General features: G+C 38.4%; 1 protein-coding gene across 1 annotated transcript in view; it reads left to right on the forward strand.

Annotated features, from left to right (window-relative positions):
- The window catches only part of LOC136845057 (teneurin-m-like), a 98,400-nt gene extending 90,042 nt beyond the window's left edge, over positions 1 to 8,358 (forward strand). The window contains 6 exon segments of the mRNA XM_067114900.1: positions 525 to 1,349; positions 1,547 to 1,788; positions 1,910 to 2,233; positions 4,319 to 4,492; positions 4,887 to 6,318; positions 6,947 to 8,358. Of these exon segments, the coding sequence (XP_066971001.1) occupies positions 525 to 1,349; positions 1,547 to 1,788; positions 1,910 to 2,233; positions 4,319 to 4,492; positions 4,887 to 6,318; positions 6,947 to 7,863 (3,914 nt within the window). The 3' untranslated portion in view covers positions 7,864 to 8,358.
- The last annotated feature ends 7,325 nt before the right edge of the window (positions 8,359 to 15,683 follow it).

Raw genomic sequence — 15,683 nt, forward strand, 5'->3', positions numbered from 1 at the left:
ACTGTCCGTTTCCATTTCAGCACTGAATGACCTCATAGGTCCCAGTGCTTGGCCTTTGGCCTAAATTCTGTATTCAATTCAATTCAGTCCTATTTAAGGAAAGCAGCAATTTCATAGGTCTAAAGAAATGTCATCTATAATTCTGGTAATTTTTACTCTTCACATTAGACATTTATATAAAAATGAACATTTATATCTTTTAAGTTCAGTAACAACATAAACTCATGTACAAACATTAACAGAATGTATTTTGTATTGTCTTTAACGAACATTAAAACATTTGAACAGTGACACTGCTATTTCTAACTACACTCGTTATGTGATTATTTTTTTTTTTTTCTGTTTCCTCTCATCGTGGTGAATCCTAGTGTACTTCGAAGAAACTGGTTCTAGCTCTCTTATTTGACCATCAGTTTGATGATGATTTTCTAAACAACTGTATGATCTGCAAGGGATGCAGATCATACATTAAGCATTTATTGCTCAAGCGGGTAATATTTACAACTCGTGTTGTTTTGTTGCAGGTGAATTATACGTGGCAGAGAGTGACAACCAGAGAATCAACCGCGTACGAGTCATAACAAGTGACGGTCGCATCACCACCTTCGCTGGAGCCGATTCCAGGTGTAACTGCAGGGAACCAGCCTGCTTCTGCCAACCGCTGGACAACGTCTCCGCTACGTCCGCCATTTTCTCCTCCATATCGTCCATTGCCGTGACCCCTGATGGCGTGCTACACATCAGCGACCAGGCAGGCTACAGAGTCAGGTCTGTGCAGTCGCTGCTGCCAGAACTCAACGACGAGCGGAAAGAATACGAGATCTTCTCTCCAGACACTCACGAAGTGTACGTCTTCAACCGCTTCGGACAGCACGTGACCACCAAGAACCTCGTGACGGGACAGACCATCTACACGTTCCAGTACACAGACAGCTCCAGCACAGGGAAGCTGCTGGCTGTCACCGACGCGGCTAGTAATACGATTCAGCTCATCAGGAACCACTCTGGTGCTGTCAAGGCCATTGACAACCCACAGAAACAGCGCATCATGGTCAGCCTGAACATGAACAAGTTGCTGAAGGAACTAGTGACCCCAGACGGATACAACATCACCTTCCGTTATCACGGAAACAGGGGACTGATGCGGTCCAAGATTGAGGCTCTGGGCAGAACATACAGTTACGAGTATGATGATCAAGGCCGCTTGGTGCAGGCTGTCCTTCCAACGGGACAGATCATCCAGCTGAGCTTCGACTTGAGTGTGCGGGGAGCCAAGATCACCGTGACTCGGGATGGCAAAGATCTTGTCACAACCCGAGTTAGAGGAAATGTCTTGAGTCATGATTCAGGTGAGATGAATTCAATTATAGTATTCATTAGGAATTTTGCCCTTACATTCTCCATCAAATTCTTCTGCTTTGAGATTATTAACCACTAATAACTCTCACATGACAGTGTCTAGAAAAGCTATAGGGTGTAGACCATAAAGTGTATGGTTGTAAATGATATGAAGTCACATTGCTATATCTGTATTTCATATTTACAGGAGCTATTGAAGCTGTATCTGATCTCGATGGTGATGGTCAGCTGCGCATCATAACAGCTTGGAACCACGAAATATCTTTGGAGAAGACTGCCTATCGTGTACTTGAATCCAATAATCCCACAGCAGCTGAGATGTTCCCAATTCTGTCTCGCCAACAGACACACATCAGTGACAACCTTGTTAACCGCTATGAATGGAGTTATTCCCCTGCATCTACATATGACGGAGGAGCTAATCTGAAGGTACAGTACCTGTCTGGTGGATCGGTATTTAAAGAGACTTTGTGCTGCTTGAAAAAATTAGTTCTTTTGGGATTCAAGATCACTTGTTCAGTAGGTTAATTCACTACTTTCCTTGTTGCAGGTGTCAGGAACACTGCGAGTGAATGGAGCAGAATTACTTACCCTGACCTATGATCGTGCATCCTCATCAGAAGTGTTGCTGTCTGTGTCAGGTCAAGTCATGGTGAACATTACTTACGATCACTTCGGAAGGCCTGTCCAGTGGGTACCGGTGCCACCCTTGGTGCCAAGCAATGTCACCTATGATCACTGGGGCCACATTACCAGCTGGGTTCGTGGTGACCATTCAGAAGAGTACAAGTATGACATTTACCTGCGCATGGAGTCTGTTACCTATGCTGATGGTACAACAGTCAACTATGATTACAGAGAGAAACTGACAAAGGTAAGTATTTCACAGCATTTCAGCTCAGTGTTTTATGAGTACAGTAGGTTTATTTGTTGATGATGGTAAAAGGTTATAGAAAACAGATCGTAATTACTTCTGGAAAACTCAATAGAAGCCAGTAAGAACAACCTCATTGCTGTGTTGTAGCCCTTGTACCAAGGCCTGTAACAGTCAAGGGTGTGAGTTTCTTCATTGAAGGGGGGCAAACTTTCCTTTTTTTGTGTTAATTTTTTATTCTCTTAGATGGTGTAGAATATGTTTATTAGGGAGCAAAAGCTGCATAATAGATTATCAGGATATCCTCCTCTTTACTTCTGTGTTCTCTGATTTTCATTGCCATGGAAATTCTGCGCTACAGGCATTTTGCCTAGCATATTTGTGCTGGCTGTTTATCTTGCTGACTTCCTCATTCAAAGCAGAATCTAAAGTATATAGATAATGCTTTTAGACCCTCTGAATTTCATTGTTGTGGTTGATCCATTGTCAACTTCGTTACTGTAGACGAATATTGGATGTTCTGCTCTTCTTTTGTTAGATTATTAAATGCTTTTTATTTTTATTTTTATTTTTATTTTTATTGTCTTGCTTGAAGTCTACATGGCAGCTGATTTGAATACAAGCAATGAAAGGTATTTTTGATCTTCAAGGCCTTTGGACTAAAATTCTAACTCGGTGACAATAGGCATTGCTGTAGAGATAATATTTATGGACACTGTAGAAGAGGCAGTTGCTAAGAAACTTGTCTTACAGAGGCCATTCAGAAGCCAGACCATAATTTTCTTAACTTTCCAAAAATGTACATTGAATTCTTTTCTCGTGTGTTTGACACATTCGTGAGAAATTTTTTTGCTTGTGTGAGGATGGTTTTTGCCGTGCTTGTGTGACTGATACAAACTAATGCTTGCTTAAGAGCCATTTCCATTCTCTCCTGAAAACTGATCGCTCAAAGACAGTGTGAATGCTTTTTCCTACAAGCATCCTCCGCTCAGTGGTAGAGAGAGCTGTGTGTACCTTGTGCAGTGAATTTACATGCTGAAAGAATATGGGCTTTGATTACAGTGTCTTACACTTTTGCACTCTTAATTTAGATATGGCAGGAAGTGAGTCTTTCTCAACCCGCATGTCTACAGGAATCAGAAAGGTTGTGCATAAAATTATTTTAATTCAGTTAATGCACTCACACACATACTGATGGGCAGTGTCTTTTCTCAGCTTGCCTCATACTTGCACTAACACCCATTCCTGGTTTTCCCAACCTGTTTAATATAGAAAAGTACTGTACCTTTTCGCACCTGGTTTCTTCTGACAGCCATTGTCCATTGTGTAGCGCTAACCAGTAGTGCAGTGTGTTGGTGAGAAAACAAATCTTAGCTTCTAGTCTTCTTACCGTGTTCATGATGTGGTACCAAATGAGCTTGTTTTCTGAAATTAGTAAAATAGTGTAAACTTTTGAAAAACAGCAATTTTCCCTTATGGCTTTATGGTTTCTTTATTGCTTTAGAGAGGTATGAGCGTGCTTTCTTCTACAAGTACCATGATGCTCTCCACTCTACCTGTAAATGGGATACAGTGGTCTTATATCTGTGGTTGATTTTATTCTTTCATTTCTCTTTCATCTACTGTATTGCAGATCAGTGATTCCTGATATTCTGACACCTTGTAAACTAACTTGTTGCTAAATTTATTTCTAGTCTAGTTTGAGTTTTTAAGAGTATTAATCCTGCAGTTTTTACTTTCATTTAACAAGGAGTCAATTTATAATGTAAAGAACTATTGATTTCTAATTTAGTTTTGAGTTGAAGAAATAAGCTACCTCCAAAAATCCTCAGAAAATATTCCACAAATCAAAGTCTACTTCTTTATTTTTGTGCTCATCCTTCATGAAATTTTGAAATGTAATTTGTGAAAACTTATCCTGAACTAGCTTTTATTCTCAGTTTGAGTAAACTTGCTAACTCAGAAAGTATCAGTTGGGGTGAGGGATAAGTGTTTCATTACTTACCAGCACTATTTACTTTCTGCCCTTACTGAAATTTGCCCTTGTTGATGGGAAATTCACAAAAGCTCACTCTTCTTTCCCAGCCTGAGAAAGTGACTCATCCAAGTGGGCGCGCTTATGGCCTGGTCTATGACGATGCTGGTTCACTGCGACAAGTTGTGACGCCTCGTGGATCGGCCTACACACTCCACCTCACAACTTCCTTGGGATTCTACAGGCTCATCTTGGCTCTTCCTGTGGATAGTATTGCAATACAGGTAAATGACTTTTTACACGTGTATTAAGATTGCATTCATGATAAAATAAACATTTTTTCGCTAATGTTTTTATATGATATTCTAAAAAATATATATACAAAGATTTTGTTTCAGCAGAAGATGAAGGTTGCAGTCATTGGTGTCAATAGTCTCTCTCTCTCTCTCTCTCTCTCTAGCTCTCTGTGAATCCTTCATGATTTAGTGGGAGAGATTACCAGATGTTATTTAATTATCTTTTAACATTTTGTTCTAGTACTCAAGAATACACATTTAGACATTATATCAATAGAGTTGCAAGTAGTACAGTATACCCCAGCATAATTGTTATGACCTCCTTTACTACACAATCAGATATTGTTTTTACTATACAACTAATAATATTTTATTCAAACAGATGCGCCTTGATGAGCGAGGAAGGCTGCTCTCCGTCTCTCTCCCTGGTCGTGGAGGAACACTGCTGTACGAGTACAATGACAATGGCGAGATAAGTGCGGAGCTCTATGGCCACGGGTACACAGAATACACATACTACGAGGAAACAGGGCTGATGCGTACAGCCAGAACCAAACACATCCATGACGACGTCAGGACAGATTACCGATACCACGGTGGTCTCATGAAAGAAATGCGCATCCGCTACGGTTCCAAGAGCAACCTCCACGGTGTGAAGCTCAAATTCCAGTATGACGGCTCGGCCAGACTAAGAAAGATGGAAGGAGATATCAACAACTCCGCTCTGAAGGAAGTTTACGTCCGCTTCGATAACCAGACAGGCGTCCTCGAACTCATTTCTGACCTGCGCATCATCAGGAATAACATCCTCGAGACGATGTTGCAGAATCCAAAGAAGAAGTTTGTCAACACGCGTAAACAAGACGATTACGGGCGCTTGGCTCACGTCGATATGACCCTCGAGGGCAGAGTTGTTTACACGATGCAGCTGAAGTACGACAACCGTAACCGCATATCTGAACGGCTGATCGAAGTAGCAGGTCGCCGAGAAGGTCTCAACATCACTTACATGGCAGATGGTCAGATCCAAGAGGCCAAAGGAACGCACACTTGGCATTACAGATACGATGAAAATGGTAACATTGTCAACCATGCCAATAGAGAATCTGTGCAGTCTCTGGAATATGATGAGTGTGATCGGGTTGTCAGCGTTGATTCAACGCTTGTAGAATATGACTCCAGGGGCTTTGTCATTCGCATTGACAACGAGAACTTCAAATACAACACAAAAGGACAGCTCGTTTCTGCCTGGGATGCTGGAGAGAGCTGGTCTTTCACTCTAGGGTACGACCACTTTGGCCGAGTAGCCGTATACCGCGACCACCTGAACAACGCCACACAAATCATATACGGGCGTCCTGACTTGCCAGATTTAATCACACATTTACACAACCCTCATTCTGGAATGACCATGAGCTTGCTCTATGACGACATGAACCATCTCATTGCCATTGACAAAGACGATGGCCGATTCTTTGTTGCGACAGACCAGAATGGAACTCCCATTGCCATCTTTGATGATCTGGGCTCTCTGATTAGGAGTCAGGTGTGGTCTCCTTTCGGCCGTCTCATCGATTATGCCGGTACCGAAATGTGGGTTGGAGTAGGACCCTGGGGTGGATTCTTGGAACCAGTGACTGGCATTGTTATACTGGAAGGCCATGCTTATCACCCTAAGCTTTTGCAGTGGATGACCCCACGTTGGGACCACTTGACGAAAACCACCAGACAAGTTACAGATGTCTTTGTTTACAGATTCATGAATAATAATCCCTTCAATCTTCCATCAGGTTTGATGAAGCATTATTACACAGGTGAGTTCTTAAGATCTTATTTTAAACATTCATAAACGGATTAGTTTAAGCAGTTTTGAATATCCTATGTTAAACAATCTGCTATTATCACAGTACTTTTTAAAGTATAATGTCCATAAATAGAATGGAGAGAATGTAATGATATGTTTCAGAACTAATTACCTATTTTCACAGTTCCATATTAAAAACAAGATTTTTTAAAGTAACCTTCAGACAAGAAAAATATTTTCAAATGTCACCTGAAGATTGTGACTTAACACTGCAAACACAAGCTTTAAAACTCCTTGCCTTAAACACGTGCAAACATATAATGGAATGTGTTTGTATTTTGAAATAACACCCAGAATGCCGGGAATGTTTTTTTTTTTCCATTTGCCTGTCCTAACACATTCAAAAGTTTATTAATTATCTGAAATTTGAAAATAGCTTAGACAAGAAATCTGCTACTTACTCATTTTTCATCCAAGTTTGTATTCAGAAAATAATACAATTTTAGTGTCAAAATGTTAAGGTATCAAATTGTTTGTGGATATGCTGTAACTAAATTTTGCAGCTAACAAATGAAGTATAAGTTATACTAAAAATGTCATACCAACATATATTCATGGATTTGTTTTCCTTTCAACAGATGTCTCAGACTGGCTTGAACTGTATGGAATCGAGCTGAACCGTGTGCTTGGTTCAGAATACCATGAAAACACGATGGTCAAAGCAAAGCCCGTCATTTCTGTGGAGAACCTGGGAGCCTCTGAGGTCATCAGTGGCCTGTGCTGTCAGTACAATGCCGGAATCAAGCACCTCCATGAGCTGAGCTTCTTCTCACAGTCCCACATCCAGAGGCCGACTGCCACCTGGAATGGAGTTCCGATATCCCGCCAGGCATCCATATTTGGGCCAGGGGTCTTGGTCTCCAACGTGAAGGGACGGGTTCTCGTGACCGCCATCGGAGAAGAAGACTCTGTCGTCATCGGTGACGTCATTCGAACTGTCCTTAACAATTCCATAATCCTAGATGTTAGCGCTACCCACGGAGGCCTTGACACATTCTATTTTATTAAAGATACCCAGGAACGGGCACTCGAAGACCTGCAGCAGCTGCGACGGCTCTCCGGCATATTCCAGGTGTCTAACAATGAGACGGAGCGCGGCCACGAGATCCGCATGTCGACCCACACAGCTCACCTGGTGATCATGTACGGCGAGCGAGTCTCGCGGGCTAGGAAGCAGGTCCTGAAGGAGCTGGAGGAACGGGCGGTCGCCCAGGCTTGGGAGAGAGAGGCAGCCCTGATCCTCAGCAACCGGCCCGGGACCCACACCTGGTCCTCCACGGAGAGCGACCAGCTGATTCGGGAAGGGCGCGTCCCCGGCTACGTGGCTACTCACATACACTCGACTTCCCGGTATCCAGTGCTGGCCTCGGACGCCTCCAATATTGTCTTCAAGCACGAGACGGCCCGCAAGCGGCGCGGAAGTCGCAGAAAGTCCAGAAAGAAGAGCTGGCGCCAGCGAAAGAAAGGCTCTCGCTTGAAAAGCAACAGTACGTGAGAAGTGATGTGACTTTTTGCTGAACTTCCAGGCATATGCTAAGTGAATCTGCCTTTATCGACAGATTGTGATATAATTGTAAATATTTATGTAAAACTTAACAGAGTTTCAATATATACGCATACTGTGTGCGTTTTTGTTCTTTCTATACGAGGTGAATTAAGAAAACAACTTTCATGAATTATTATCATATTATATTCAGTGTTCTTATGAACCCCCGAATGAAACGCATATAATATCAATTATGAAGATTTTTGGTGTTCCTTTGTGGTTTTTACTTACGAATGTACCAGGCGGTAATCTTACGCTGTACAATATGTCACGTATTATGTAAACTAAAATTAATGAGTTTTTAATAAACATTTCGGTGTATATTTCTTAATTGGATTTAAGTCATCCCTAACTGTACATTACTAAGAAATTAAAAGTAGAATGTTGTAGTCCTTCCCCCTTATATTATACTTGGCTGATTTTGAAATAAATTATTTCTTAATAGATCCTGCTTCATCTTTCCTAACAGCTACAGTATTGAGTGTCGAGGATTTGAAACACAAAATATGGGGATTTTATGTTTAATAAATATAAAACTGCATTCAATGAGAATGGAGATTTTAAGGCTACATTAGTTCTGTCATTTTCAAGCTGTTCTCAAAAATTATTGCTGATCATTATGTGTTGATGAAAAATGAATAACGAAAGAAAATAAATTAATGGACAAACAAAAGGAATGAAGAATTAAAATTGAGCCTCTAGTCCACACTAGCTTTTTTATGGTGCATTATTTTTAACTGGCCTTAAGTATATTCCTAAATTTGGCCTTAAATATGCTCCTAAATTATATTAATCTGTCAAAGTAATAATAAAAAAAATTTTTTTTTTTTTTTAGTGTTTTAACGTTAAGAACTGTTGGCAATTGGGACTACTCTAAAATTTAAATCTGAAATAAGTGCTCTTTGCCGCACTGCAATCAGTTCTTGAAAAATTGTTACAAATACTAGTGTCGAAAATCTAAATGGAAGTTCTTATTATAGGATTTGAACAGGAAACTGAACGTACTTCAAATACACAAAATAATCTATTCGAACATTATGACACTGGACACAGTGAATAACCAAAATAAAAATATCTAGCCACAACATTATTAAAAGACTTGTACATTTTTTTTAACATTCTCGCAAGGCATTTCAGGATGCAATTTGTTTTGCAAGTCATGTACTGTATGTAATCGTCTTGTATGTTAAGTGAACAATCTGTCGAAAAGACACTTTTTCCCCTTTGATTTAGCAAGCAACTCGCCAGCACGGGCTCTTGTTCTCAGAGCAGCCCGTCAAGACCTCTTTAAAAAAAAAAGCATTCAAGGTCACTAAACTAAATTAAGTCTCAAATATAAATAGAGCATGAACAGCTGCAAACTTTAACCGATATATCGAATCTAATATTAAATGGTACAACGAAATGGTCACTGATTACTTAGGGTAATCTTATATGTGGTAAAATAAAACTAAATTCATGACTTATGTCCTCAAGAACTACTAACTTTGTTTACTTCAACTCAAGGTTGAAAGTGTTTCTATTTCAGTGATTACGGTCAAGTGGTTCATTAAGAATCAGTTTTAATAAAAGTATCAAAGAAAGCTCATCGAAAAATCCTTGCTTTTTCAATGCAACTGAAAATAATCAGTGTTCATGAATTTGTTACGCATTGTACGCTAATCAGAGGTAAGACCTCGCATTCCATTATCCAGCGCCCACCCCCCCAAAAAAAATTAAAAAAAAAATAAAAAAATATGCGAAATTCTAGAGCACTTACAGCTAACTGCAGACTGGAGATTTTGGGTGACTAACATCTATTTGAAACCAAGGGCCACTTGTCGCAGAAATCTTTCAAAAAGCGCCGTGAAAAGTGACTTGAGTTCCACACCTGTCAAAAGAATAAAAAAAAAAAAAAAAAAATTGAAAAGCACAGTCCACGAACAAACAAAATTAGTAAAAAGGAAATTATCAAGGCAAATCATACAACTTCCCTCCAAGGCTAACAGCAGTTCAATTGAATTGAATCTATTAGTTAGGCCAAAGGCCAAGCACTGGGACCAATGAGGTCATTCAGCGCTGAAACGGAAACTAAGAGTAAAAGGTTTGAAAGGTGTCGCAGGAGGAAACCCTCGCAGTTGCACTACTGTTAGGAGAAGGTGGAAAGTAAGATAGAAGAAATAGAATATGAAAGGAGGTACAGTAAAAGGAACGAAAGGGGTTGGGGCCGAAGGCACGCTGCAAAGAACCTTAAGTGATACCCTACAGTGCCCCGCACGTTGTGCACTGACGGCAATGCGCCCCTACGAGGACTAACGGCGGTTAAACGATCGACGTTATATAATTCACCTGCCAAACTGTACAGAGTCTGAGAAAAACGTGTCTGCACGAAAGCAGTTATTTGTGATGTTCTTAATGTCTTACTTTTCTAAAATATGTAGCCGTCACAAGTGGGCCTAATAATCCCTAAGATATACAAGAACATGAACACTGCACTGATTATTCTAAAACATAATTTTTCAAGAGAAAATAACAGTTCTGGAAATTGACCAGTCTGCTTCAATGGAAAACTACTAATTAGGTTCAGAAAACTCTTGTTCCCCCCCCCCCACATAGCACATGGGGAGCCGATGCAACCGTCCTTACGCCATACTACAAACAGCTGTACAGACATTATTATTATTATTATTATTATTATTATTATTATTATTATTATTATTATTATTAAGATGAACCCTATTCATATGAAACAAGCCCACCAAATGGGTCCATTGACTTAAAATTCAAATTTCCAAAAAATATGGTGTTCATTCGAAAGAAGTAACAGAAGGCAATGGTAAATACAGAAAGAGATCACTTATTATAAAAACAGATAAATCAAAAAATTAATAAATAAGAATGTAAGTAAATTATCAAAATACAGGGAGAACTGTATTGGGGTTTCATTCATTCCAATTCATTTATATATTTCTACTTGTCGTTATTTGTTTATACATTTGTCGTTTCCAGTCTAACGATCTGCAGAGTGTCTGCCTTCCTAATTTGATACCACGGGTTCCATAAGAAAAAAAAAATAACATATTGTGCATTGCCTAGAGCTTAACCTTTTAATAACTACTGAAATATTTCTCACCGGAATCTAGATGACTTCATTTAATCACTATTCACATTTGGTCATTAAGTCCCCTTTCACGCATAATGTATGGCCTTCGAGATTCCTTCAAAATAATTTCACAGGATATTTCAAATGTCTGCTGTAAGGGACAAGTGGATGTTAGCTACACTCTTCAAATGTTTCCTCAAGTGTCTTGTCAGTTTTCAACACTTGTCTTGGTACACACGCTCAGCCATACAGGAGCCTCAGTGTTAAATTGCTTTTGAACTTTTCCAACCAAATGCAAATGGATCATTCAATCCACACCTGATCTTTAGTAAACCTACGTATGTTCTTTCTCACACTGAGGACGTTATGCCTTTAACAACTTTAACTAAGGTTACGATAGGTCCTTGGCAGCGATCTTATACACAAACTACTACGATTAAGTAGAACTAATTTGGTGGTCTGCTATGACACCCTGTCCTCCAGATCAGATTTTTGGTGTCACTGTTAGGATGAGGAGACAGCGGGTCAAGTTTCGAGTTGACTGACGTCTGTCAAGCGTGTACATTTCCCTTGAGTAGTAACCCTGGACCGAAGCTGTTTGCTCAGGGAAATGTGACTTTCAATGACTTTCTCCTCCCTCACCAACATTGCTTCTTTTACACAAGGTCCCCTAGCTACAGCATGGCTAACCTGAGAGCGTGCAGCTGCCTTCATGGGATAAATTCACGCTTTACTTGAGATTCATACTAAGTCTAGCGATGCCTCCAAGATTATTAAACAAATGATTACGAAAAACGAAGAATTCAATCTGGAACACAATATACAGTGCAAAGATTTTTTTTTATTATGCAATCAAGCAAAACTTTCATTATCACGAAACCGTCAAACCAAAGGACCATCAGTTAGAGTTGGTAAACCTACTCAAGTTAATATAACACCACATATTTATGCAAATATCACAAGTTTTAAATAGACATAAAATGCAGTCTATACCCAGATATTAAAAGTCAGAAATGAATTTTACTCTGTCTAATAATGCAAAACTTCTGCATAAAACAAAGGCAACTAAACAAATAACTAACAGTTTGAGCAAAAATATTACTTCAAGTCAAGAGTAGATTTATTTTAGTTTACAATTTGCGATATATAAAGGAAATAAAATCTAAATCGTGAAACAAATAATGATAAGTTGATTACAATTGGTATATATCGCATATAAGTACAGCAAATCAGTAACTTATTCATCCAATTATGACTATTATTCATCACGTGAATATAGCAAATCAGTAACTTATTTATCCTATTCTGATGATTATTACAAATATTTCAAATGGCAGTCAAACAAAACATGTTAGTAAAGTACCAAATAAATAATAATAATAATAATAATAATAATAATAATAATAATAATAATAATAAATAATAATAATAATAATAATAATAATAATATCTTAGTAAATCTGATAAAACTGACTTTAGTTTTCCGCTGTACTACACTTTCTATATACAATACTAAATTTAATATTATAGTTTCTATGATTCAATTTACCGGAGAGAAAACTAAATTTTGTGATTCAATTTACCAGACAGAAAGATAAATTTTGACGAACTATGCTCCAGTCAAGCCTGATCACGATCATGCTCAAGTTACAAAAACAAGAAAATAAAAACGGGTAAAATTTTTGTCTTAAACCGTTATCACGTTTTGGACTTGAAAATATTCAGTTTTCCTATGTTTTAATGTCGTGTTTTGGGTAAAACTGAAGACTACCACCGCGCCTCTGGTTCGGCAACTATCAGTTATGTGCAGAATTGGTGTCATGTATAGTACCAACACCTTGGGGATGAACGTAAAATCAAACAAAAGACAGTAAATATAATCACAAACAAAAGGTTTAAACAAACAAATTCATACGCAAAATGCGGTAAATATTACAGACGCCAACTGGCGAGAACCAAGGCCGCGGTAGTATCATTCAGTTTTACATTTTATAATTTAAACTATCATTTTCTCGCGGGTAAAACTGAAAACTGCTACCGTGGCCTGGTTCCCGCCAGTCGTTGATCGTAATGTTTACCGCCTTTTGCTTATGTTTTTGTTTGATGTTTATGCCTTTAGTTTGTGTTTATGACATTGACAGTCTTTTGTTTAAGTTTTTATATTCATTCCCTGGGGGCTGGTACTTACATGGCGCCCATTTTGCAGGTAAACTGATAGTTACCGAACCAGAGGGGCGCGGTAATAGTATCCAGTTTTACGATGTTTTAAACGTAAGCTTTGAACGTTTCTGACGTTTATTTCCTTCGCTGTGAAGTTAAATATAATGCTCATGGACTCCACAGGAATGAATGGTAATACATTACAGACGGTAAATATCTCGGTAACACTAAATTCGCGGTAGACATGAGCACCAGTTTCGTAATAATGATGTTCAAGAGACTTAAAACTCCAAAATCAAATAAAAGTTTAAGTAAAATACCATAAAATAATTGGTTAATACCAAAAAACGATCACTTGCGTAACATTTTGCATGTGCCTTCGGCAACATGAACCCTCTTAACAGCTCAAAAAAATGACAACAGCAAGTTCCAGAGATAAATCCAAAGTTATCCTAATCTATGGTGCAGCTTCATACTTGAAAACGTGTTTGTGAGCCATGTCAACGTAATGCGACCATGATTTGGAATATGATATTAACATCAATATTAATATGAAATGCGATATCTACCTACAAAAATTAATTCTTTGATCATTATATGTAAATGAATGCAAGGAAAAATAATTCGTAATTGTTTAAATATACCTATTGCCTATACTGTATCCTGTTCACGACCTGATGGGTCTAAATAAAAACATGGCCCCGTTTTAAATAAAAATTAAAAACATTAGCCCTGGTTTATATGCAAACATTAAAATTAACAAAATTAAATGTGATTTATCTTACCTTTGTTTCCGAGTGACCATAACAATGTTCAGCAAGATTTGCAACTTTTCTTGATTTGCTCGAACAAAATGAACAGGCTTACTTGTTCCTTTCCATCTCAAAAACACCTGCAAAAATAATAAAAAATAATACATATACCCAACTCCTGTAACTGATTATTTTAAGATACTGGATCTATGAAAATACAGTAAATAAAGAAAATATAATAAGTAGGAACATGAATTAACAATAGCCCCGGGAAAATAAAATTAATTATAATAGAGGGTAGTATAATTTGTCTACAATCAGTCAAGCAGATTACGTAAAAACCGGAATACCCTCTTTAACATCACCAAACAGGGCACTTCATCGGATCCATCTTAACCTAACCTAACGCTGGAATTGGAACTGACATTGTAAAAATTCAGTCCAAAGGCCAAGCACTGGAACCTATGAGGTCATTCTCCGCTGAAAGGGAAATTGAAAGTAAAGGTGGTTTGAAAAGGGTAACAGGAGGAAAACCTTGCAGAAACAATTATTAGGAGAGGGTGGATAGCAAGATGGAAGAAAGATAATATGAATGGAGGTAGAGTAAAAGGAATGAAATGGGTTGCAGCTATGGGCCAAAGGGACGCTGCAATGAACCTCAAACACTAACCCCCACCCCAACCCCCAAGAGGACTTAAGCTATTGTGTAACGACCTGTATTTACCATATAGTTAAAATAATCTGGTAACTGGTTTAACTGGGCTCAGTAGCCAGTTTGACTGGATATTCTTCAGATTGTTGTATAATAACTTTCGTTTGAGGCTGAACACTGATGCAAGACTCAAGTTAAAGAAGGTGGACAGCAAACTGGGACAGACCTAAAGGAACAAATAAATAGGAAATGGGAGATCTATGCAGCTGGGGGCGAGGGGACTATAGTGAATACTTCAATAACGTCTACTGTACGCCATGCAAGGCATACTGTCTGCAGCTCTCTACACAGCTTCTTCTCCCCACCTTAAGCTCTTTCAATAATAATAATAATAACAATAATAATGATAATAATAAACCAAAATGACGTCATTTGCCAAAACGTGGTATCTTGTATGAGAGAGAGAGAGAGAGAGAGAGAGAGAGAGAGAGAGAGAGAGAGAGAGAGACATTAAGAGCTCGGTTAGGTTCAGGGGGATGAATGCGAAAGATATTTTGATAAAAAAAAAAAATACAGGAAATAAAAATAATGTCTACCTCGTAAAATTCTTTTATCCAATTCATATTAAGTAAAATATTTGTGAACTCAGTAATAATTATCCGAACCATAATGGTAAATTTTCACAGTTTAAAATCATTGATACCCATTATCTAATTAATTCATTCACATAAGTAACCAGTATATTTACTTGTTACCTGGTTAGCTAATTCAGGCCAGGAAATATGATATGAACCATCTGTAATTCATTGTACCATAAACCAGTACCGTTATAACCACTGAAGGTACAGTTGAAATCGGTACGTTCCCTAAATATTATAAGTTTTGAAAACTCAGTTTTAATTTACTACGCACTATAGCTCAATCGGATGACCACTAAAGATACGGTTGAAATCGGTACGTTCGCTAAATATCGTAAGCTTTGAAAATAGGGTTTGAATATGCACGTGAGCTAAATATTATAATCTCTGAAGGCACAGTTTAAATCTGTACGTTAACAAAACTTTATATAAAGTCTGAAGGCGCAGTTAAATGTATACTTGAGCTAAAACTTATAGTGTCAGAC

The sequence above is a fragment of the Macrobrachium rosenbergii genome, chromosome 1 (assembly GCF_040412425.1).
Source record: "Macrobrachium rosenbergii isolate ZJJX-2024 chromosome 1, ASM4041242v1, whole genome shotgun sequence".
NCBI classification, from domain to species: Eukaryota; Metazoa; Arthropoda; class Malacostraca; order Decapoda; family Palaemonidae; genus Macrobrachium; species Macrobrachium rosenbergii.